Source organism: Hermetia illucens, chromosome 1 (assembly GCF_905115235.1).
Source record: "Hermetia illucens chromosome 1, iHerIll2.2.curated.20191125, whole genome shotgun sequence".
NCBI lineage: Eukaryota > Metazoa > Arthropoda > Insecta > Diptera > Stratiomyidae > Hermetia > Hermetia illucens.
Window position 1 is genome coordinate 34916877 of NC_051849.1, and position 24675 is coordinate 34941551.

General features: G+C 44.6%; 1 protein-coding gene across 1 annotated transcript; it reads left to right on the top strand.

Annotated features, from left to right (window-relative positions):
• Positions 1-81: 81 nt before the first annotated feature.
• On the top strand, positions 82-23514 carry LOC119646579 (myeloid differentiation primary response protein MyD88). Its single transcript, XM_038047071.1, has 5 exons — positions 82-813; positions 21999-22237; positions 22300-22468; positions 22531-22717; positions 22781-23514. The coding sequence occupies exons 1-5, from the start codon at positions 429-431 to the stop codon at positions 23313-23315; spliced, it is 1515 nt and encodes a 504-aa protein (XP_037902999.1). The 5' UTR covers positions 82-428; the 3' UTR covers positions 23316-23514.
• The last annotated feature ends 1161 nt before the right edge of the window (positions 23515-24675 follow it).

The following is a 24675-nucleotide window of genomic DNA, read 5'->3' on the forward strand; positions in this document are numbered from 1 at the left end:
AGTGTCGCGGAATCATATGATGTTTGAAAACCTGCATTACCCACATGTCAAACAAAGAATGACAAGCAACAGGTTGCAGTAAGCATTCAGGTTCGTTGGCTTTCAGTTGGGTTGTTTTGCTCTGACTTCCCCATTCTGTGTTTATTTCTTTATTTGCCGACCGACTGAGACACGGACGTTTTTATCAACTTTTTTGTTCGTTCCGCCGTTTCCGAAGAATTCGTCTGAGCTAAAAACGTGCAAACACCGCGCGTTGCGTAATGCGCGGTTCATGTTTTCGTGACATATTTTCATATGCTCCGCAGAGATAAAGCCCGTTCGCCGCGAGTTTATGCATTTCGCAAGGAGAACAACAATCGTGGAGTTATCTAAACAGTGCGGATTAGTGGAATTGTGCGAGCCTTGAGTGAAATTCTTGTCAAGTCGCAATGGCGGCAAACAGCGGTTTGATTTGTTACGACCCTGAGACTGTCGTGCCGTATCCAACCGAGTTGGACCTGTCGGAAGTCCCTTTGACGGCATTGCGCCAGAAGGTCCGTGCTATGTTGTCCGCGAAACTGAACCCGCCGAAAATCCTTCTTACCGAGGAGGGACTTCCCCGCGATTGGCGCGGTATCCTGCACTGCGCTCGTCTGAATCACGGCGAGGCCAACTTGGTCCACAGCCACCCCAACCCCATGGCCAGTGTCCTGAAGTTGTGGTGCGATGCAGTCAGAGATGATGGTCGCCAAGGAGCCTCCTTCGCCCAACTTATCGCAGCTTTGGAAGTGATTGATCGCTTCGACGTCGCGGACGACATCAAAGAAACTTTAGGTAAGTGTCTGCCTCTTTCGATTGCTTGCAGGCGAGTTTATGGACGCTTTTCGGAAAGCCATGATGTCACCCGTCGATTATTGTTTGTTCCCAGCGACAAACAAACGCTCAGCACTATCAGCTGGCTAATTGGGTTTAATTAGCGAACACGAAGTGGAAGCGTTCCTGCCCTGAACGACACGCTTCCAACCACAATTGAGTCTCGCGCTGATGAATCATATCAGACGCGAATCTAAGCGGATTACTGTTTGCATGCCCACGATTACGTGCTTTCTAGGGAAGTAAACATTTGCGAATACAGTTACATTTCCGCGGGTGCGTCTAGTTTCGCAATCGAACACGCGCTCAGTGCTTGAATGGGGTTGACCGTCATTGTCTCTCTGCTTGGGGCCGATCAGAGCTGCCGGTTAAACTGGCCAAATTGCATCATCTGATGGTGCTCCACAAGCGCTAATCTTCTGTTCATCTGCACATCTCAACGCTTTATTTAGAAGTAATCATCAGAACGCCATTACGATTGATAGGATCACATTAATGAACGCTAATTGCTCGTTTAAAAACCGGTAATAACTACATATTGGCGGCTACGACATGAATAAAACTATCTTTTACTCTCCAAACAAGTTTCTTCTGGAATGTCTGAATAGGAATCAATCAAAAGTGTTCCTCTCGTCTCATAAAATACAAGTTTTATTGGCGAAAATTCGACGGTCGGCATATATAATATTTATTCCAAGTCCTCCCTACTTGTCGAAAGAAGCGATTAAAAGGAACAAATCTTGGAATTTTTGAAACTTTATTGCTACCGAAACGTCAACAACGCCTCGGATAGGGACCGACCTCATAACAACGACCTTTGGTTATCGAAAACGGACTATGATTGGTTTCTGGAATGAGCGCACGCTCTTCGACAACGATAGCGAGGACCCTCAGAATGCACACTTTCTCCAACTTGAACAGGAATTCCAGCGATATAAGCTGAAAATTCTGGGCCTAGGCGAAGTAAGATGGTGGGGCTCTGGGTAATGCTCCTCTCCCTCTTGCCACCCTTAGGGCAATGTGCTTTTGCACTCTGGAAGGCCAAGTAGTAGGTGTCGGGTTGCTTCTGACGGTTACTGCAAGTCGTACTCTCTGGATATGGGAGCGTGTTTCTGACAGACTTCTAAATACAAGATTCAATACAGATTCCATAATTGTATAATGCTACGCATCAACGAAGACTTCCGATATACCGGAGGAGGGTGCTTTCTATGAATAGTTAAACGCAGTTTAGGGAAGACTTCCTGAAGGTGACATTGTGATTGTGATGGGTGATCTGAATGCCAAGATCAAATCTGATACGGTCTTGGCGACTGCAACGGCAATGGTGGGAGGTTCATGCATTTCTGCAACTTATTGCCTCGTCCTTGGTGGCACATTGTTTAAGCACAGAGGCTGCCATAAGGTCAGTTGACTTCGAGAGCAGCAGCAGATTTAAAAGTTGCCTCCTGAATGTGCTTAACAAGAGAGGCGCAAAAATTGGCCTCGAACGAGAAAATCATTATGATGGTTGCTTGCGTTTTGCGTCCGGCACTTATCGCAGGATTGGAGAGTTGCGACCCCTTAAGATTATCATCGACCGTTCTTGCTGATTAGATATACTAAGTAATCCCCCTGAGAATGCCAATGAGGATCGGGATTGAAGGCTCTATTGACCGCTGTGAGCGTGATGCGCTCGAGCTCCAATACAAAGTGAAATTTGGGGAAATCCAAGCTTGACTGTTTTCCGCAGTTATTTATCGCTGCCCCGTCATATCTGCTGCTCCCACTAGGGTCGGGATTTTTGAAAGTCCGAGACCTTTCTCAGAGAGGAGAAGGAGGAGATGATCGTTAAGATTCCAAAGAAGGATAACAGTTTTGAGTTTAATAATTTAAGGGTATCTTGGTGCTCCTTGCCGTCGTAAAGATCATGGCTAAAGTATTCCTGGAGCGCAACAGAAAACATCTTGAAAGTTTGATCGACAGACAACACGCTAGTTTTTGCTCCGGCGCTTCCTGCATTGACCACATCAACACTCTACGGATCATTTTGTAACAGTGCGCGGGGTCTAGGTCTTCGCTGCACTTGCACTTCATCATCAACGGCGCAACAACCGGTATCCGGTCTAGGCCAGCCTTAATAAGGAACTGCAGGCACCCCGGTTTTGCGCCGAGATCCACCAATTCGATACCCCTAAAAGCTGTCTGGCGTCATGACTTACGCCATCATTCCATCTCACACAGGGTCTGCCTCGTCTCCTTTTTTTCTACCATAGATGTTGCCCTTAAAGACTTCCCGGGCTGGATCATCCTCATCCATACGGATGAGTCGGATTTTATCCACAACCAGAGGTCGTGGTATCGCTCATATATTTCGTCGTTATGTAGGCTACGGAATCGTCCATCCTCATGTAGAGGGCTAAAAATTCTTCGGAAGATTTTTATCTCGAACGCGGCTAAGAGTTCGCAGTTTTCTTTTGCTAAGAAACCAAGAGTCTCCGAGCAATACATGATGACTGGCAAGATCATTGTCTTGTACAGTAAGAGCTTTGATCCTATGGTGAGACGTTTCGAGCGGAATAGTTTTTGTAAGCTGAAATAGGCTCTGTTGGCTGCCAACAACCGTGCACGAATTTCATCGTCATAGCTGTTATCGGTTGTAATTTTCGATCCTAGGTAACGGTCTCAAAGTTATAATTTCCTATCTTCATTGTTTTCGTTTGACTAGTGTGGTTTGATGTGCGACCAAAGATCTCGCGCCGCCTGGATGATAACAGTTTGTACGTCTCGGGTCGTTCTTCCCATGATGTCGATATGGTCAGCATAGGCCAGTAGTTGGGTGGACTTAAAGAGGATTGTACTCCTCGCATTTACCTCAGGATCACGGATCACTTTCTCGAGGGCCAGGTTAAAGAGGACGCATGATAGGGCATCCCCTTGTTGTAGACCGTTGTTGATGTCGAATGGTCTTGAGAGTGATCCTACTGCTTTTATCTGGCCTTGTACATTGGTCAGGTTCAGTCTTATCAATTTCGTTGGAATACCGAATTCTCTCATATTTCAACAGTTTTTCCATCGCTTGCCGCAGAGAGAAAATCTGATTTCTTGCTGACTAGCCTAGAGTGCAGCCTCTTTGGTATGGGCCAATGATGTTCTGGGAGCATCGGGCTATCCGGCCTAGCAAGATAGAGGAGAATGTCTTGTAGATGGTACTCAGCAATGTGATACCTCTATAATTGCTGCATGACGTGATATTCCCCTTTATGAGAATGAGACAGATTCTTTCCTCACACACCTCGACTACGCTAACGACACCTGCTTGCCCTCTTCTAGGTCATGGACTTTGGCCAAATCGCTGTGGATTTAGAAAGAGGGGCAAGTCGAGTTTGACTAACGATAAACACACCAAAACCAAGGTTCCCATTAATATGCATTAATGGCGCGCGGGTCCTGTGGACCCTGGCACCGAAATCTATGTTGCCCGACGCATTAACAATGCTAGATCCGCTTTGGCTGCGCGATCTAAAATTGGATAATTCACTTATCTCAAGACCAAAATCAAGTTGAGACTGTTCTGTGCTAGTGTTCTTTCTATGTTGCTATATTGGAGTCGTCATGGAAAGTGAACTCCACTGTCACCCAAAAACTCCAAGTGTTCGTCAATATCTGTCTGCATTGTATTACGCTGACCTGGCACTGTCTCAAACAAAGAACTGGATGGGCACACAGGCGATGTCCAACGTCACCACGACACAGCATTTTTTAGACGACAACGCGTTTCGAGCCAGCTTCAAAACAACGTTTACGGCGTCGATCGTTGAGAGGACTTGTCGAAATCCAAATTGTCGCTCCGATAGTCCACCTTTATATTCAATGATAAGGAGCAGTCTTTTGTAAATGACCCTTTCAATCATCTTCCCTGCCGTGTCGATGAGGCAAATCGGGCGGTATGATGATGAATGTCCTGGGTGCTTATTCGGCTTCGGGAGCAAAACTAGTTTTTGCCTTTTCCACCGGTCGGGGAAAACTCCTTCTATCATGCATGTTTCAAATACACTAATAAACCAGTCGGGTTTAGTCTTAACAGCGATTTTAAGAGCTTTATTGGGAACAGCGTCCAGACCGGGTGCGTTGTTATCACCAATTCTCCGCCATCACGATATCGAGCAGAAGATGCGGGCAGGTCAGTTGTGGTGTTCGCCCTCTCATCTTCGTCATAGCCACCCCGTACGCTGTTCACCATGGGCTTTGGTCTGCCTCTGCACCTCCTTGAAGTATTTTCGCTTGCTGGTCCGTACAGCCTGCTTAAGCCTACCTCGAAGGTTCACATATACTTGTCGTTTCTCGTCGAAATCGTGTCTTCCTGTAGATCGTTGGCAGATCATTCTAGTTCGAAAACGTATCCCGCAACTACACCATCTCCTCATTCCACCAAGCGCCACATACTCTCGTTATGCGTCTCATAATTTGCTCCACCTTTTCTGTAGCCACACCACCGGATTGTGGCCTCCCAATAGCATCTCTATGAATGCATCCTCTTCAAATTTTTTTCGCGGACTAGCCCTGGTTTCCAGCTCCGCCGGAACGCACATCGTCACGTGGCCCATATTCGATCGGGAGGAAAATTGCCTGGTAGTCGTTATAAGGATAATGTTCACTGACAAACCATACCATTCTCCTCACCAATGTGGCACTCACATATATCAGATCGACTATTGAGCCCGAACCTGTTTCACGAAAAGTAGAAACATTTCCCGTATTTACAAGCACCAGGTCTAGCTCCGCGAAAGCCTCGAGCAAGATATGGCCCCTGGTGTTCGAAATGCGACTCCCCCAATTCACGGCCCATGCGTTTAAATCACCCGCTATGATCTTGGGGTTTGGACTTTTTGCATCTGAGACTAGCATACCTAGCATTCCTTCGAATTAGCAACTATATATGTAGATACCAGCTATTTGCCGTGACGAATCCAACTTCTGGAAACTCCAGCACTTCTTGAATGGCTTGACTTCTACACGCACATATTGCTGCCTTGCCAGTTACATCTGCAGTCCAGACCCCGCTCTTATTATTGCGATAAGGCTCGCTGATTATGGCAGCTTCAATTTCCTTCTCATAAATGGTCTGCGAGCGAAGGTCTTGCGCTGCCTCGCAATGGTTGAAGTTGATTTGTATCAACCTCATTTCTTTACTGCATTCAAGGCTCTGTTGCTGCCTGCAACGAGCCCACAGTCGACGCCCTTTTTCTCTTTGCAAAGTATACATTCAGGCTCAGCTTTGCACTCCCTGAACATATGACTTTCTCCCCCACATTTTCTGCAACTTTTTGACCTGTCACCGTCACCGGTCCATTTCGTCGCTTTGTGGCCAAATTCCAGGCATCTAAAGCAGCGCTTGAAGGACACCTGCTCCCTGAGTCGGCAAACGACCCAACCTATTTTTACTCTACCAGCCGCAAACAGTTTGAACGCTACTTGAGCTAGTAAGCTTATAGTTGCCGTTAGCGTGCCTCCGTATGCCTTCCTCAGTCTTCTGATTGCGAAATCTTGCAAGTCAAGTGGTTCGAAATGCTTTTCTAAGGCATCACGGATATCCTCCGTGGTCGTGATTTCATCAATGTCCTTACATTGTACAACAATCTCCTGTTTGCTGGCCGGCACTTGTGCTTCTTCTCCACCTTGCGAGGAAATTTTCAACCGTTTCTTCAGCTTCAACCTGATTCGGTTGATGTTTTCTCCAAGGTCTATCAGTTCAGGATGGATTTTAAAGGGGTGTCACTTGTGTTGCCTGGCTTAATTTCTTCGAGGCATTTTTGATGTTTTTGATGGCCTGGTGCACATTGTATTTGTCCTTTATGAATTCGGACAACTGTACTATTTTTCCTCCGAGTAGGGCAAACAATGATTCGTCCGTATTCTGACACTTCCGTATTTATTAGCCTTCCGGGAGCTTAGCCGATTTCCTTCCTTCGTCAACGTTGATTTCGGAGGAGATCGCAGAATCGCCGAACTTCTCCTAAATGGATCAAATACTAAGTCTTGTGGCATGTTCCGACCAGGTGTAGTCACCCCACTATGGGCTAATGAATGGCCAGTTTGTGGGCATTTTTCCGTGTTTTTTGAGCTGGCGTTCTCGGGAGTGATGTACTGCTTTTAAATGGCCCTTTCTTCAGGCTACTTGTAGTATTCGATGCAACGGTAACTATGTAATCCACCACCGATGTCTGTCTGTTTGTCCATCACACACATTTTTCTCGGAGATAGTTGTAGCGATTCACACCAAATTTGGTGGAAAGGTGGCAATTGTGAACACTTATACAAGAGAGGGGGGAGGGGGTCCCCATATATGCAAAAGGGGGATGTAAACTTTTTTCTAATCAAATATAGCCATGTGGGATATCAACTGAAAGGTCTCGATTAGTACTTACCGAACCCGGTCTTAGTTTTGACATTTGTTGGAAAGGTGAAGCGTCCAGCTTCCGGTTTCCCGACTTGCCTGTTTTTTATGTAAGCCTAATTCTGAATAATACCGGAAAACTTAATACGTCAAACCCCATTAGCGGATGCGAAAAATCATTAATCGTAACCGCAATACATTTCATGTTGCATTGTTTAACAAATATTAGTCGTACAAAGTCGCAATTAAAGCCTATTATGATAAGATAAGCCGAAATGCTATAATAGGCTGCGTTTCTCTGAGGAATATGAATATATCTGGACCAAATTGCTTTATTATGCTCCTTAACTTATCACCCAAAGCTAATCCTTATCAGCCGCCGAAATCAACCCACCTCTAAGCCCTTATCAGTTTTATCAAAGTGCCAGACCAATAAAGATTAGAAGCATCAAATTTAGACAGAACGACAGATTGTCGTGTTTATTGTGATAAATGCATGTAGCCATTCACTCAAATTCGCACCAAAAGGAGCTTGAGGAAGTGCCGATTATGTTGTTGTACGAAATAGAGGGTCCCAGGCATTGACTGCGAAAGTTAGATCTGATAATAGTTCATATAATTGAATAGGTCCCCCTGAAAAAAATAGCGCCAACAATGTTTCATCTGAGCGAGGCCTCTTAGCACATGAAATTGTCGTCATTGTCGCGATAAAAATGTTATTTATCATTTAAGCGCTCATTCGGAGATATTCTGTCGGGGCTGATAAATGGAAACAACGTTGTCGGTTATTTATGAATGCTAATAAAGTATAAGATCTTACACCTTGAAGGCGAGAACAGGCTGACAAAGCCGCGACTTGCGACTTTTATTTTGTACTGTTTATGCAGTTGTGCCGTGTTTCCAGATGCTTCACATTTGATTTACGAAATCTAGAAAAACAGCTTCGTTGTTTGCTAACAAAAAGCAAATATATATTTTATTCTGTTTAATGTTGAACGCTGGAAAATTACTTTTGAAAATGTCACTCGATCGAACTGTGGAAAATATAATAATAACAAATTTGATAAAGTAATTAAAATATTCAGAAGTAATTCTGATAACGTATCAGAATAACTGTAGCGTTCATTCTATGGTTTCACCACTGGAATATAAATTGATCCAGCAATCTAACGCCCAAAGCTCTGCCGTCTCCGATCAGATTAACACTTCGGTGATTCGGCAAACTAGTTTAATCGTTTTTATTGAAAATCTTCTGAAAAATGTCTCCCTCGACTCTTTTCGTCAGCTTCCAACCTCAAATATTCCATGCTAATCACTCAGCTCTCGCATTTCAAGCTGCAAAAACACGTGATTACATATCAAAATATTCGTGCAACCAAGCAGTTCATATGATAATAGAATGTTTACAAATGGTTTTAGAAAAGTAAGCATTACTTGAATATTTCAAGAGAATTTTATCATTTTGATAAGTGTGTTTGCTGGAACAGTGATCGAATATCTTAAAGATGCAGCACACTCAACTGAGGAATAATAATGCACGGAAGATAACCTCCACTCCTCTAAAAGCAACGTTTGTTGAGAAATTGTGTAGTTGATACTGATATCTCCGGGCCAAATCGTTGCTACCTTTATAATATGTAACCTATCTTATGCCATTCCTGTCAGAAGCCTCTCTTTCACTCTTAGCAGGAAGACCGGATGAGAGGGAAGCTGGTGACGTTGACCCTACAAGTTTAATGCAGGTGAAATGGCCCGGACACCATGAACCCGGGAAAGCTCCAAGCCGACGGAACAAGGCGAAGCGCCTCGGGAATAAGGACATGGACGTGACTGCACAACCAGATGCAACAAACTGGTAACTTCGATAAGATCCACACTTGGCACACCAGATTCCTCTGTCAGCGGTAAGGCCCACAAGAAGCGTAAAACCAACACATGGACAACGCTTTATTGTGCTCCGCACCAGGGCCTTTATCCACGCACCCCGCGGCGATTACCACTGATGTGCCGGGGGGTGATCAAATTAGCGAGAAAGATCTCAACAAAACTAGTCTCATAGGAATACGGGCACGAAGGCGAGAAGGAAGAGGACGTATATACAGTCTCATTTCTGACCGCTGCCGTGAGACTTTCATCCTGCAAAAAGTCAGAGGGACAATTTACCAAAAATTTAACAATCAAGGTTTTTGCGATGGGCTTCTCTATTTGGAGTGCACTGATGATGCTGCCTTAAAATGGCTCCAGCAGGTAATCCCAGCTTTTTGTTCTAAGGGTGGACTCAAGTTCACTATTGTGAAAACTTAGCTGCGCAGGATAGATCATGTCAGAAGTTGGATACCTGGTCCTCAAAGGAAGACACATGTTAGGTGAACAGAACTCAGGCATGGGCTTCGGACACTGGAGGGTAAATTTCATGAATGTCAGAAAGGACCAATCTACAAGCATGAAGGGTTTCAGCGTGGTATTCGAAATGCATTCTCAAAGAACGCGGTCACGCGCAGAGACTTATCACAAACTCCGTCGAGCGGAGAAGCGACTTCACAGACGGAAAAAGGAAGCCTGCGAGAACCAACCAATCTGTGAACTAAAAAAGCACAGGGAGCAACCGCACCAGGCGCAGAAGTTTTACCAACAAGTCAGCAGCATGAAGCCTTATACACCTCGATGCTCATCCTGCCGAGACAAAGAGGGAAATCTGATTTCCGACAGAATGGGCGTATTGGAGTGATGGGTTGAGTACTTTGATGAGCTACTGAACAACCAGCACATCGGCGAGTTGGAGGTCCCGCCAACTGAAGACGACGGACAAATACTGCCACCACCAAGTTTAGGAGAAACAGTCCGTGCAATTCATCGGCTAAAAAATCATAAGTCGCCAGGAGCCGATGGAATTACAGCCGAATTGGTTAAATATGAAGGCGATCAGTTACACCAAGTAGTTCGTCAACTTGTGCTCAAGGTATGGGACAGCGAATCAATGGCTGACGATTGGCAACGGGGCATTATCTGTCTCATACATAAAAAGGGAGATATCACACAGTGCAGCAATTATAGAGGTATCACGTTGCTGAGTATCATCTATAAGATATTCTCCGCTATTTTGCTAGGCCGGATAGCCCCATAAGCCCATAACATCTTTGGCCCATACCAAAGAGGCTTCACTCCAGGCAAATCAGCAACAGATCAGATTTTCTCTCTGCGGCAAGCAATGGAGAAACTGTTGGAATATGGACTTTAAAGCCGCCTATGATAGCATAGCTAGGGTAAAACTGTACACGGCCATGAGAGAATTCGGTATCCCGACGAAACTAATAAGACTGACTAGGCTGACCCTGACCAATGTGCGAGGCCAGATAAAAGCAGCAGGATCACTCTCAAGACCATTCGACATCAACAACGGTCTACGACAAGGGGATACCCTATCATGCGTCCTCTTTAACCTGGCCCTCGAGAAAGTGATCCGTGATGCTGATGTAAATGCAAGAGGTACGATCCTCTTTAAGTCCACCCAACTACTGGCCTATGCTGACGATATCGACATCATGGGAAGAACGACCCGAGACGTACAAACTGCCTTCATCCAGATCGAGCAGGCGCTGATTGGCGCGAGATCTTGGGCTGCAAATCAATGAAAGCAAGACAAAATATATGGTGGCAACGTCAGCACCGAAGACGAACCAACCAACAACATCAAACCGCACTGGTCAAACAGGAAGAATAAGGATAGAAGAATACAACTTTGAGACCGTTGACAATTTCTTCTCTCTAGGGTCGAAAATCACGACCGATAACAGCTACGATGATGAAATCTGCGTACGGTTGTTGTCAGCCAACAGAGCCTATTTCAGCTTACAAAAACTGTTCCGCTCGAAACGTCTCACCATAGGGTCAAAGCTCTTACTGTACAAGGCTATGATCTTGCCAGTCCTCATGTATTCCTCGGAAACTTGGGTTCTTAGCAAAAAAAATTGCGAACTGTTGGCCGCGTTCGAGAGTAGAATCCTCCGAAGAATTTTTGGCCCCTTACATGAGGATGGACGATTCGCGATACCATGACCGTCCGGTTGTGGATAAAATCCGGCTCAATAGGTTACGGTGGGCGGGTGACTTAATCCGTATGGATGATTATGATTCCACTCGGAAAGTCTATAAGGACAATATCTATGGTAGAAAAGGAAGACGAGGCAGACCCTACCTAAGATGGAGCGATGACGTAGGCCAGGATGCCAGAAAGCTTTTAGGGATATCGAATTGGTGGACCTCGGCACAAAACCGGGATGTCTGAAGTTCCTTATTAAGGCAGGCCTAGACCGGATACGGGTTGTTGCGCCGTTGATGATGATGATTCAAAATGGACCAAAAGAGTCAGAATTTTCATGATGAGCTTCTCCATTTGGAGTGCACTGACGAGGCTGCCTTAAAGTGGCTCCAGCAGGTAATCCCAACTTTGAGTTCCGGCGGTCAGCCCAAGTTCACTATTGTGAACACTGAGCTACGCAAGACAGAACATGTCGGATGTTGGTTACCGGGCCCTCGAAGGAAGGAAAAGGACATCATCCACATGCTGGGTGAACAGAACCCGGGCATGGATTTTGGACATTGGGGGATAAAGTTAATGAATGCCAGGAAGGACAAATCTACAAACGTGGAGGGTTTCAACTTGGACCAAAAGAGTCTGAATGTACTCAGGGGCAGTCACAATATGGTGCTCGACTTTTTCCTAGATAGATTCAAATTCAATCATATCAGGAAACTGTAGAGCATCATCTCCATTTTGGGAGCGGAGAACAATGATAATTTTCGACTCACACAAGATAGAGCAACCTGCGGCATCTACAGTGCGCTTTCCTACAATAGAGCCGCGTATGGAGGAGTGCATACAGTGGCGGAACTCCCATATGGGTGCTCGTACAGGGGAAGGCTCGACAGAGTTAATCTTACCTGTTAGTAACTTCTCCTATATCATTTACGGAACAGGCGACGTGAACAGAACTGACTTGCTGTCAGTTTGTGTGTCGAATCTATGCAAACCGGACACCGCAAACCAGTAGAAAACACACGAATGCTCTGCGTGATGATGTGAGACATTCCATGAATGAAAACATGGAAACTGCTGGATCTCCAATTCAAAAATAAAACACGAGGGGGCGAAGGAAACCTGGTTCCACGCCGACCGTGGCATCAACTTCTGTCTTCCATTACACATTACACTAAGCTTATATCGAAAATCATAAAGCTGTGGGGTCATTAAAATGGGTGAGTTCACGAACTCCAGACTGTGAAGTACACCATCCGTTAGAACTGGTGAGAGAATTGGAAGGGGGAGAGTTTGCTGCAACATAGGGATTCATATCATCATCAACTACGGCGCAACATCCGGTATCCGGTTTAGGTCTACCTTAGTAAGGAACTCCAGACATCCCGGTTTTGCGCTGATGTCCATCAATTCGATATCCTTAAAAGCTGTCAGACGTCCTGATCTACGCCATCGCTCCATCTCAGGCAGGATCTGCCACGCCTTCTTTTGCTACCATATATATTGTCCGGGCAGGATCATCCTCATAAATACGGATTAGGTGAGCTACCCACCGCAACCTGTAGAGCCGAACTTTATCCATAACCAGACGGTCATGATATCGCTCAATGATTTCGTCGTTATAGAAGCTGCAGAATCATCGATCCTCAAAATTGAATCCAGTTCTTACAATGTCTTCTGATTCTGAAGTCCACACACATCTATTTGATAAAATATGAATGAAAATATGAAGTTACCCTGAAACGTAGAGAGAACTAGGCAATTCCAGATACAATACACGGAGGTCTTCTACACCGATGGCTCAAAAACAAAACAGGGTTCTGAAATCGGAGTCTACCTCTTGAATAAAAACGAGAAGTGGGTTTTTCCATTGGAACAATATGCAACCGGTTTTCAAGCTGAAGTACTTGGGACAGGCTTCGAGGGTCGTCTGCAGTCTCCTCTGTAGGGACGTGAACGTTAATCAAGCTGATATTTCTAAACTGCCTCGCAAACGCGGAGCGCAAAGGCTTTCATTTATGTTGGCTGTTGAGCAGCATTAGGTCTATACAGGGAGTGCACGCTCCATGAGAAAATGCACAAATAGTTATTCCGTTTTCGTTGCCGGGTTCGTCGTTTTAAAATCCATCCTGTCCGCGGCTCCTTTGTGGCTTCGTGACGTCGGTTTTTTGTGTACGGTTGTCAGTCCTACCCGATCCTCAACCTAGAGGACCAGTTGCTACAATTTGCCCTATTTTTAGGCGCGGAAGACTCGCCTTCATCCTTCTCCATCTACAGTTTTTCATTAAGAAAGAAATCCCAGCGATCACCACGTGGAGGCGGAGATAGGGTTTGGTAGTAGAGTTGTTGGTGTTGGTTCAGCAGACGTTTCCCAAGTATCATCTTCGCAAACGTCGCAAATGTTCTGAGCAGCTGCATCCGCTTTTGGGCCTCTTCCCATACCGTGAAGATTTTTTAACGCATTCTTGAAACCATATTCGCGAAATCGTTGAAATAACCATGAATCAAACCGGATTTATCAAAAACTACGGAGACTGGAACTGGAGAAACACCGTGAGAAGCATCGTCCTCTTTACATTGCATTTTTGGATCTAGAGAAAGGCGTTTGACCGTGCGCCACACGAACTCGTCTGGCATGCTCTACGACAACACTTAGTGCCAAAAGAGCTCGTGAGCTGGGTTCAATTGCTCTACCATGATCCGAAAAGTAAAGTTGGAAGTGTGGCGGGTGTATCAAAACCGTTTCGTGTCTCTGTTGGTGTTCATCAAGGAAGGCCCCTCTCACCGCTCCTCTTTGTTCTTGTTATAGACACCATCACACGGGACATCCAACGTCCAGCGCCCTATACACTGGTTTATGCAGATAATGTTTTCCTAGCGTCTAATAGAAAAATGATCTCGAGCATTAATGTCGTCTGTCCTGTCGCTCTCTATGGTTCTGAGCGTTAACCAACTATAAAAGACAATGAACGGCGTCTTGCAGTAATGGAGACAAAGATGTTGCGTTGGACTAGTGGTGCGACACGTTTTGACCACATTCAAAATGAAGATATTCACGAGACCCAAAAAAGCATCCATTTCCTCTATTACTAGACTGATTCCATCGAGGTCCACACCTACTGCTACTGCTACCTACGCCCTTGGACAAGAATCCGCTTCTACTTTGAAGTCGCTTTTCGAAAGCTTCTCTTATGCTGGTTGTAATCATGTGGGTTGTTTTCTCAATTCCAACAATGGATATAATCCGCCTCTGAGAAATAATAACTCGTAACTTTTACGCGAAATCTGAATGGAAATGGTTGGAGGTGGATCCATGCCTATTACGAAATCGACGCGCCTATGTTCCGAGAGCGTAGTGTCGTTTGATACTCTTGACTCTCCGACAAAATCGGCGTTGTCACGATGGCAACGTCATGTCGATGACCTCTCGCTTGACTAAGCTAATGAAAGTTGGCTCATTACAAATATTGAAGATCTGGAGAGATTCTAATAGTCTCGATCTTCTTGCGTTGATGTTGGAATTTCCTCAGCATATAGGGTGTGAGATAACATCACATGCTGCTATTATCCTAAGTTCAGGAATGCCGATAGTATGGAAAGTTCTCGACCTATCAGCTCCCTTTTCTGCTTTGCAGACTAGCAGCAACCAATAATGTGTTGAGGTTATTCTGGACACCAAATTGTTCTAGAACCTTAGCACCATTACGTTCCTTCTCTGGAAGTCTGAGAAAACACTTTTGGAACGAAGGCGACTGGGAGATCGTCTTTAGAATTAGCCATGCAAGACTGCTTAGCTGCAAATGAAGACTTAGCCATTGCCTGATTGTCAGACACTTTGGCACAAATCGGGGTGTAGTTGGTCCTGAGACAATTTATCCGAAGGTGGTTTGCTTGGGGGCTGTTTTCTGCCCGAACGCTTTAAGGCTTTAACTTCAACAGGTGGCACCGACTAGAACACGCGGCCAGGAGTGCTAACAAGAGGGGACTGTTTCAGCTTGTCCATTAAGGACTCAGTCTAGACTCAGGATGTCAATTTTCAGAGTTGGATCGTCACGGCGAAATTTAATTTTTATTTTTTGTTTTTCGACTTTTTCATAATTGACTGCTATAGCCTTTGTTTTACCGTAAAAAGTAAATCAGTACAGGCAAAGCCCCTTTTTGTCGAGATAAGACTAGTTGAAACTTGACGTCGCCTGGCACCCGGCCGCATCTTAATCCCAGTGACCATTCAGCCCTTGGCATGGTAGACACATCTTGGCTTGGGGTTTTGGTTTCCGCTTGGCTTCAGGTGTCACCTCTGGTTTCCTAAAGGATATTCCTTACTGAGCTGCCTCACCACGACAAAGTAGGTAATCATCGAGAGACAAACCTTAAAACTACTGCATTCAGTCAGAATTCGCGTACTTCAAGATAGAATAGTTCGGCACGTATAAGACATTACGTATTAGATGCATGCATAGAAGTGCATTGTATTTATAATTATCTGGCCAAATTATCAACTCCTCTTGGTTGAGTGTGAAGTTTATTTGTTATCCAATCATTTAAATCAAAGCAATTAGACTCACGAAGATCTTACATTGAAGAAGGAATCAAGTAAAATTGGGGTCTTCGTCGCTGCACGTAAAGTGAAACCGGCTTAAAAATGACTGTAGCGTTGCATACAGTAGAAGCATTTTGCAAAGCTCTCACGAAGAGAAAAGTTCCTTCCTTCAGTCAATTTCATCTGCTGCGTTAGTAAATGATTTCGGCACTGTAATGACCCTTAACGTAGCCCGTCATAATCGTGAAGACATCCATATTTAAATTTCGTCTCCTCGTAACCTTACGATTGCATTTTGGTTTAACTATAGAGTCGTCCGGATTCCATCTCAATGACAAGTTCATAGAACTACTAGGTATTTCCATTCTCCAAACCTACCTCTGCCTCTTCCCAACTCGATACGATAGTAACCTTCCCGGGAAAGCCAAACTAGTTGTTTCTAGTTTGGGTTAATGTCCTACATTACCCACTTTTTACGCCATTCATATAAAAAATAAACCATTCGAACTGCTAGTCAGAAGGTAATTTATTGATGCTTCAGATTGTTTACATATGAGTCATTTTGATTAAAATTTCAATAAAGTCCGAATAAAAATAAACCCGAGTCGGTGAAACTAGCTTATATTAGGTAACTTATGTTTACTCACTTCTCCTTATCTATAAAAAACAGAGGGTACGGCATAATGAAATATTATCGTTTCTCTGCGGTTCATAGTCTATTATTTACATTTGAAGATAATTTCATAAAAATGAAAATTTATAGTTCTGATCATAAAGAAACTCCTGTAAAACTATATTTTTCGGGAACGATGTAAACGCCAGGTCTTTTAAGAGAGTTGAGTGTTTAGTGGTTTCCAGGCTTTCACAAAATTTAAAAAATTCGACAATGTTATATCCAGATAAGGGAGGAACCTTTTCGCCCCCTACATGAGGATGGACGATTCCGTAGCCTGCACAATAACGAAATCTATGAGCGATACCATGACCGTCCGGTTTTGGATAAAATCCGGCTCAATAGGTTACGATGGGCGGGTCACTTAATCCGTATGGATGAGGATGATCCCACCCGGAAAGTCTATAAGGGCAATATCTATGATAGAAAAAGAAGACGAGGCAGACCCTGCCTAAGATGGAGCGATGGCGTAGGTCAGGACGCCAGACAGCTTTTAGGGATATCGAATTGATGGACCTCGGCGCAAAACCGAGATGTCTGGAGTTCCTTATTAAAGCAGGCCTAGACCGGATATCGGTTGTTGCGCCGTTGATGATGATGAAGGGAGGAACCTTAATTTTTTTGGGGGCGGGTTTACGCCGGATGGGCACACAATGAGCACTATCCTTAGGATTGATATTTTTCCTGGTTCACAGTTGAACAAAGTTCAAGGCGTTCCCTTCCATTCCAAGTGACTTTCAGGCACATTTCTTTGTCCGCTTGTTGCTCTTGCTGATAGTAATGCTATTGACGCTGTTGGATAATGTGTAAACATTTTCCACAGCCTCCTCTGCAGATTACGAATTACACCACAACTGCCCTACCCTTCAACATCGTTCCGCTCGACGACGAAGCTCCACTTCCCGCCGCTGCTCTAAACCCTAACATTTCATTCAAGCTAGCGGCCCCAGATTAAAGGTGTTTGTTTCCAGGCTTGCGTTCGCCACTTCTACGAACGAAGTACTAGATTACATAAAAAGCAAGGTCGGCACACTTTCACAACAACCCCAACCGAATGATAGCTTCTTCAATCGGCCATTCTTCCTGACCTGAAAGTATGTTTATTAAGCCATACAAGCATAGCAACTCACGAGTAAATTTCAGGGCATCCCGCCTGTCTAGCTGATCAATGTAATTAGTTCTGTTTTCCCTGTCCGTCTGTTCTCCAAAATGTAACGGGTTTAAGAACCAAGCTGTGGGGCTTCAATCTATCCGCCCTGGCTCAGCAACATCATGTAATTTGTATTTCTGAAACCTGGCTGGATGAAAATATACTGAACTCCGAGCTCCCCGAAGGGTACTTCATTTTCCGCGGAAAGCAAGTACACTGATGGTGGAGTCCTAATTGCAATTAAAAATCAACTCCACGCCGAACTCTGTCTGTTCCTCCTCTGGCTCACCATATGATTGTGTTGCTCTACGCATCTCCCCGCCTAACTACCATCCGTTTATTGCATCTTGATCTACGTCCCTGTGCTAGCCCTGTAGCAAGAATTATTTGACAGCTTGCCGGAACCCTTACTGACAAATTCTCTTCCCCCCACTTTCTTCCTCTGCTCAATTCGCCAAGTTGTTCTAGCTTTCCTATTCCTTCCAACAATCTCTTTCACTCTTCCCTCCTACTATCTTCCTTTATGAACACTTGTTCTGCCCTGAATTGCAACACCAAAACTTCTTGGGCCACACTCTCGATATCTTCCTTTCCAACCTCTCCGAGCGCCACCTCTCTCTATTCCTTCGTCCATCGCCATGTCAAAACTGCACATAATTCTGTTAAATTTCGAAAAGTAGTACCCTCTTCTCTTACTTATCTTCGTTCTTACCCCACTTGGTTCACCACAGAGATCCTTAAGAGCATCCGCCTGAAGCATACATTGCGATAGAAGTTTCAGACTTCAAAGAATGACGCCGACCATGCCCATTTCAAGGCTATGCGCTCCACTATTAAGTTGATGATTAAAATGGGTATAAAAGATACTTGTTAAGCGTCGAGGCCGCTTTTGTCCGCAGTTACTTGAAATCGTTTTAGTCTCATACTCGCCATTCTCATACCCCTACCCAATCCTTTACTTCTTACTTCTCCTCCGTGATTACACCCTCAACCACTGCGCCTTCTACTACTCTTTTTCATCCAAACTCCTTCGAATCTTTCGCCATTCCTCTCCTCACACCTTCCTTAGTTGAGTTCCCCACACCAACGTCGGGCCTGGTCCCTGTAAGCTTCCTAATTTCTTCCTTGTTAACTGTAAACAACACATTTTCCTTTTTCTGTGTATTATCTTCAACAAAAATTTGGACGAATGTTACTTTCCTCATCTTTGAAAAGATGCCCTTATCATCCCTATCCTCAAGAATGGAGATCCTTCACTAGCTGCGAAGTTCCATCCTATCTCTCTTCTTTGGTCTTGCTCCAAAATCCGCGAGAGATACGCCTACGATTGGCTTTCGGTTAAAGAACAGCATTTGTTTCGTGAAACACCGACCTACTATTTCTTTACCAACTTCGTTGCTAAATGCCTTTATTCATGACAGGAGGTGCAGGCTATTTATACCGATTTCGCCGCAGCCTTTGATATCGTTGACCGCAATCTTACCCTCTCCAAACTCTCTTGATTCCCCCCCCCCTCCCCTAATCATCTGTTAGCTTTTCTCCTACCTCATCCTGTTTCTTCTCTCCCTCCTCTCGTGTCTCCCAAGGTTCCATACTTACCCCATACTAATCCCGTTTCTTATGAATGACCTCCACTCCACCCTGACCTGTCCCCGTTTGCTGTAAGTTGACGACCTTAAATTATTTGCCTCTGTTTCGTCTCCGCTGGGCTGTGTTCTCTTGCTGTCCAATCTTGACACTTTGGTCCATTGGTGCTCGATTAAGAAGCTGACATTGAATTTCACCATATGCTACTGGATGTGCTATCAATTATTCAAACCCTCCCCAACATCCTTTCCCTACTCACTTGAGAGATAACCCCTTTCACTATTAACCTCCTTTCAAGACCTGCGATGACAGTTTCAGTTTCCACTTCACTGACATCAATCGGGCTTCCAAAATGTCTAGTTTTAGCCTACGTTCCTCCTCCGACTTTACTTCAATTCAACCCTCCATAAAGCTTTTCAATTCCCTTATCAGAAACATCCTTGAATATTGCTGCGAATTCTAGTCCCTCTTCCGCTACCGTGATTGTTGCACTCTCCAAGCTGTAAACGCAAACTTACCCGGACCCTCTTCTTCAAAAAGATCTTTCCCTGGGTGGACTACCCGTCACGGCTCCGGACCTTCAATCTCCCTTCCCTGCAGCAACGCCGCTCTCTTCCTTGATATGTGTACCTTTTTTAAACTTTTTAATTGCCTGATGGAATGCTCTGCTAACTCCGACATTATTTTCCGCATCGCCTCTCGTATTACACGTAGTGCAGACATTTTTGAAGTATCCCTGACGGAGCTCGACATCTACTGTCACTCCCCGATCGTGAGACTATGTCGGTTCTACAACGCCCTATAGCTTGGGTGCTTTGACTTTGCTTCCTTCCTTAGCTTTAAGCCATTTATTGCTACTCCCTCTGAGGACGACGCGTTCGAACACCTATACCGAGATGTTTAGCGTGGTGTACGCCGTAACAGGGGAGAATTAGCTATTCTACTGGTTAGGGATGTGGAAGATACCGCAGATCGCAATAATTTCAGAACTATATACCCAATTACTAAAGAGCTTGAATGTGGTGGCAAATCTTTCGATGGTTTTGTGAAGGACGTCAACGGTCGATTTCTCATCCACGATGATGAACACCTGAAGAAGTGGAAAAAACACTTCACCATGGTTCCTAACCGTATTACATTCGGTGAGGTTCCTCCTCTTGTGGATGTAATGGCTAGTCACCGTAACATATAAAGTATTCCTCCAAGCAGAACAGAAATCATTTCGGCCATCAATGCACTCAAACGGAGTAAAGCCGCTGGGCTTTTCGGCCTCCGCGCAGAGATATTTATTGCTACATCTGCAGTTAATTCATATCTGCTCCTTCCACTCGTATGGAAATCTTATGAATCCGAGACCTTCCCCAGAGAGTGAAAGGAGGAGGGGTATCTATGTGCTCCCTGCCGTCGCAAAGATAATAGTTAAAATAATTCTAGAAAGCATCAAAGAACACCTCGAAATCTTGACCGACCAGGGAGCAGGCTACTTTCCGCTCCGGATCCTCCTGCATCAATACCCTACCGATCATTTTGGAACAGTACGCAGAATTTAGTTCTTCGCCTCAACATCGAGAAAGCTTTCGATAGCATGAAGGAATGTATCTGGAGTGCTCTACGACATTGCGGAAAAACGAATGGCTATTATCAGAGCGACATATGATGTCGAAAATGTTACGTGCTGCACCGAGGTAAAATCTCGGAAGATTTCGAGCTCCAAAGCGGAGTCCGCCAGGGTTACATCTTGCCTTCTTGTTATAGGTTATGTTCTTCATGCTGCCTTGTCCGGAGGACGTAGAGGAATTCAATGAACGATAACATCTTTCCTCACACACCTTGACTACGCTGACGATGTATTTTTGTTCTCCCACAGGGTCATGGTCTCTCTGGATTTGGAAAGAGAGGCAAGTAGAGTTGGACTGAAGATAAACGGCAAAGGCACTCTCCCTATCTGCATTAATGATCAGAGCATCGAAGCCGTTGATCAATTTGTATATTTAGGGAGCGTTTTTTCTGCCGACGGTGACAACGAACTAGATGTTGCCCGACGCATTAACAACGCTAGATCCGTTTTCGCTGCCCTGTCTAAAATCTGTAAATGCAGTAATCTCAATACCAAGATCAAGTTGAGACTTTTCTGCGCTAGTGTTCTTTCTGGGTGGCTATATAGGAGTAGCACATGGAAAATGAACTCCATTCTTACTCAAAAGCTCTAAGCTTTCGTCAATACCTTTCTATGTCGTATCATCGGAATACGCTAGCCTGACAATATCTTAAACGAACAGTTTGAACAGCGCACAGGCCTGGCACTCGTACGCGATGTGATGGAAAGACGGAAGTGGTAATGTTATGGTCACACATTAAGGAGGGGCGACAATTGCATTGCGGGTTATGCCATGCAGTGGAATCCACTCTCCCAAGGTCGCCGCAAGGGCACTTGGCGCAGACCAGTAGAGGATGAGTGCGAGCATCTCGGCAAGTCGTGGAGGTAGCTGCAGTGCATTTCAGGTAACCGCAAGCGATAGCGCGTAGGTATTGTTAATGCTATACCCCACCAAGGCGTGAAATTCAACCATATATATATAAATCAAAATACAAACGAACAGTATCAAATTATATCAAAATTATCGCTCTAGTCGGAGTGAATTAGGAAAAGCACGCTTTGTACTCACGAGAAAACAATAGAGGCTTAACGTTTCGGCTGTCTCTTTAAAGACCTAATGTACACACTCGGGGTTGAGATACTTGTTCTAGATTAGTAATCAAAGTCTCATCCTAATATTTTCACAGAGGAAGATGCCAAAGCCTACATCATCAACAAACACACAACCCTCATACAAAGCATTCCAGAATCAACAAAACCTCCTCGAACAGCTAATTCTGAAGAGGACATTCTGACCGTACACGATGTGGATCGATCTAGTCAAAACCTGCCGCCACAAATCTACGATGCATTCATTTTGTTCGCCGATGAAGATATTGATTTTGCTACGGAATTAATTGAGAGAATGGAAGACTGCGGATTAAGGGTAATAATTGAGTATCTTTTTGATGATTCAGTTTTCACCAATGGTGGTCTTCCCTCTTCCAGCTTTGTGTAAAAGAACGCGACCTAGTCGGAGGGATATCATTTGAACATGAGGCCATCTTACGATTGATTTCAGAACGATGTAATCGTCTTGTTGTGATATTTTCGCCCGCATTTCTTGAGAGTGTAGCTAATACTTTTTTCGTCAATTACGCTCAAGCTTTAGGAATTGGTGAGTATGGTCCAGTGAAATAAGAAAGTATGAATATAAAATGGTCTCAAAACTACGTACAGAACAAAAGAGGCGCAAAATTATACCATGCGTGTATAAAAAGTGTGAAATACCAGCCACGTTGAATTACTCCTTTCTCCTCAAGTATGAACGGTCTGGTAGACTCTTCAACTTTTGGGAGAAACTGCGCGATACAATACGAGATACCCGAAACGAAGGCAAAATGAGATTCCGGTTGGCCCTGCCAAGGTACATAAAAATGGCATCCACAGTAATTTTAAGTCCACTCTATACGATTTATATTTCCCACAGTATCACAATAACAGAAGTGGATTCTCCGACATCTACAATTGGAGAATTAACCCCAAGTGAAGCTTCGGATGTAGATCTCACCCGAGTTGGAACACCATCAAGTATATCCTCATTCTCTCAGCCAGCACAAAATATTACAGTTGCGATATCTGATGAAAATCATAATCCACAAACGCCAGAGCCTGTTCGACCGAGAATCATGCCGCCGCCACCTCTATTACGAAGTAGCGAGTCAGTGAACAGCCTCGCGAATACTCCCCAAAACGGAACATTGAAATCATCCCTCAACGGATCCGCGAAATCGCTACACAACTCCAAGAAAATGAAATGGTTGAATAAACTGCTTTCGCCTAGAGCGACATCGGATAATGCTTTGAGTGCATCAAACAATGTGCTGAGCACCCCAAATAGTGCATTCAGTGCATCAACTGGTGCATTGAATGCAGCAAATAATAATGCAATAATTACAAATTCAAAGACTAAAACTAAGACGAAAAGTAATTGGTTTAGGAGAAAGTTAGCTACGTACAGTTGATCGATGCAGGTGCCTTGCGAATTGCTAGATATTAAAGGTTGCTAATTTGGATGTCATAAGGTGTGAGCTGAAAGTGCAATTATCTATTATGACATTCAAGAATATATTACTGTTTTCCTTTACGTGTAAGTCTATTAACAAATTATTTTATTTTAAGTTTATGTTCGTGAATTTTAAATAGAAAGTATTATTTACAACAGTCACGTGTTTTTGTCATGGAAACCGAGACAAGATTTTAATGACAAATTTCCTAGAAAGCGAAGGCGGTAAGTATTCAAATGTAATTGCTAAGTAGTAATTGCATGTCGAGTAAAAACCAGCAGTGCACTGCAGGAGAGACTGACGCGAAATATGACTCCCTGAGGCCAACCTAAGCCTCCTTGAGGGTGAGCTGCCATTCCTCTAGAGCGATGTGTGGCTTTCCAGGGGCCAAGCCTCTCGTCTACCAAGGCCACTAGTGAGTGGTAATAGCCACAGCTGTACGAGGTGACCCTACATTAACAAAACGCTATGGATCTAGACTGGGGGGTCGAAAAACACCTAGATCAATCCAGACTATCATACGAACCGTGCCCATTGGATAGTTTGCAGCCGGGGGTAACTGATTGTATTCGAACGGAGCTTCGCTGATACCTGGTCGCCTCAGTGAGTAAATTTGACCTTTAGTTTAGTCAGTTTAGTTAACTGGGGGGAGCCGCCGCTACGAGCACTCAGGCCATTGTTAGGCCCGTTGTACTATCCCCGTAAGTTGCCTATTCAATGGCTTCCCGCCTACGGTGTTCGCAGGCTTTAGCGAATCTGAGAACATTCTCCAGAGGCAGAAAGTGTGCAGATTCTTCATTGAAGAAAACCTTACCAAGGTGTCTTCGTCTGAGATCTGAGGATGGCGGGCAGCTACATAAAAAGTGCAGGGCCGTCTCCTCCTCACATTGGCTACACATAGCCGAAACCACTATCCTAATCCCTATGGTAGTTTAAGGAGCAGTATCCCGTCAAAAGCCCTACTAGGGTTTTCATGTCCCACTTCTTAAGGGACAACAAAAATGCCGTTCTAGTGGCCCTAGGCTCTTTCGCAAGGATTTTCGCTTGCCGGTAAGAGTCCAAATTTCTCCACTCGGTTCCGTGAATCCTTACAATTTCACCCTTCAGAGTAGACTTGACAGTAAATGGCCGGATTCCAAGAGCTGGTTCTGGCCCCACCATTGAGAGACCCTCGGCGAGCCAGTCTGTCAGCCTCCTCATTACCGGCGATGTTAGAGTGCCCGGCACCCACATCAGGAATGTTTCGTTCAGTCGGCCAAGTTTCAGCAGCACCTGATGACAACTCCACGCCAACTGGCTTGATATGTCGTTGCCATTT

Coding starts and splice junctions, on each gene's coding strand:
- LOC119646579 (XM_038047071.1), top strand. CDS start 429: ATGGCGGCAAACAGCGGTTTGATTTGTTACGACCCTGAGACTGTCGTG. Junction 814..21,998: donor CGACATCAAAGAAACTTTAG/GTAAGTGTCTGC, acceptor ATATTTTCACAG/AGGAAGATGCCAAAGCCTAC. Junction 22,238..22,299: donor TGGAAGACTGCGGATTAAGG/GTAATAATTGAG, acceptor TCCCTCTTCCAG/CTTTGTGTAAAAGAACGCGA.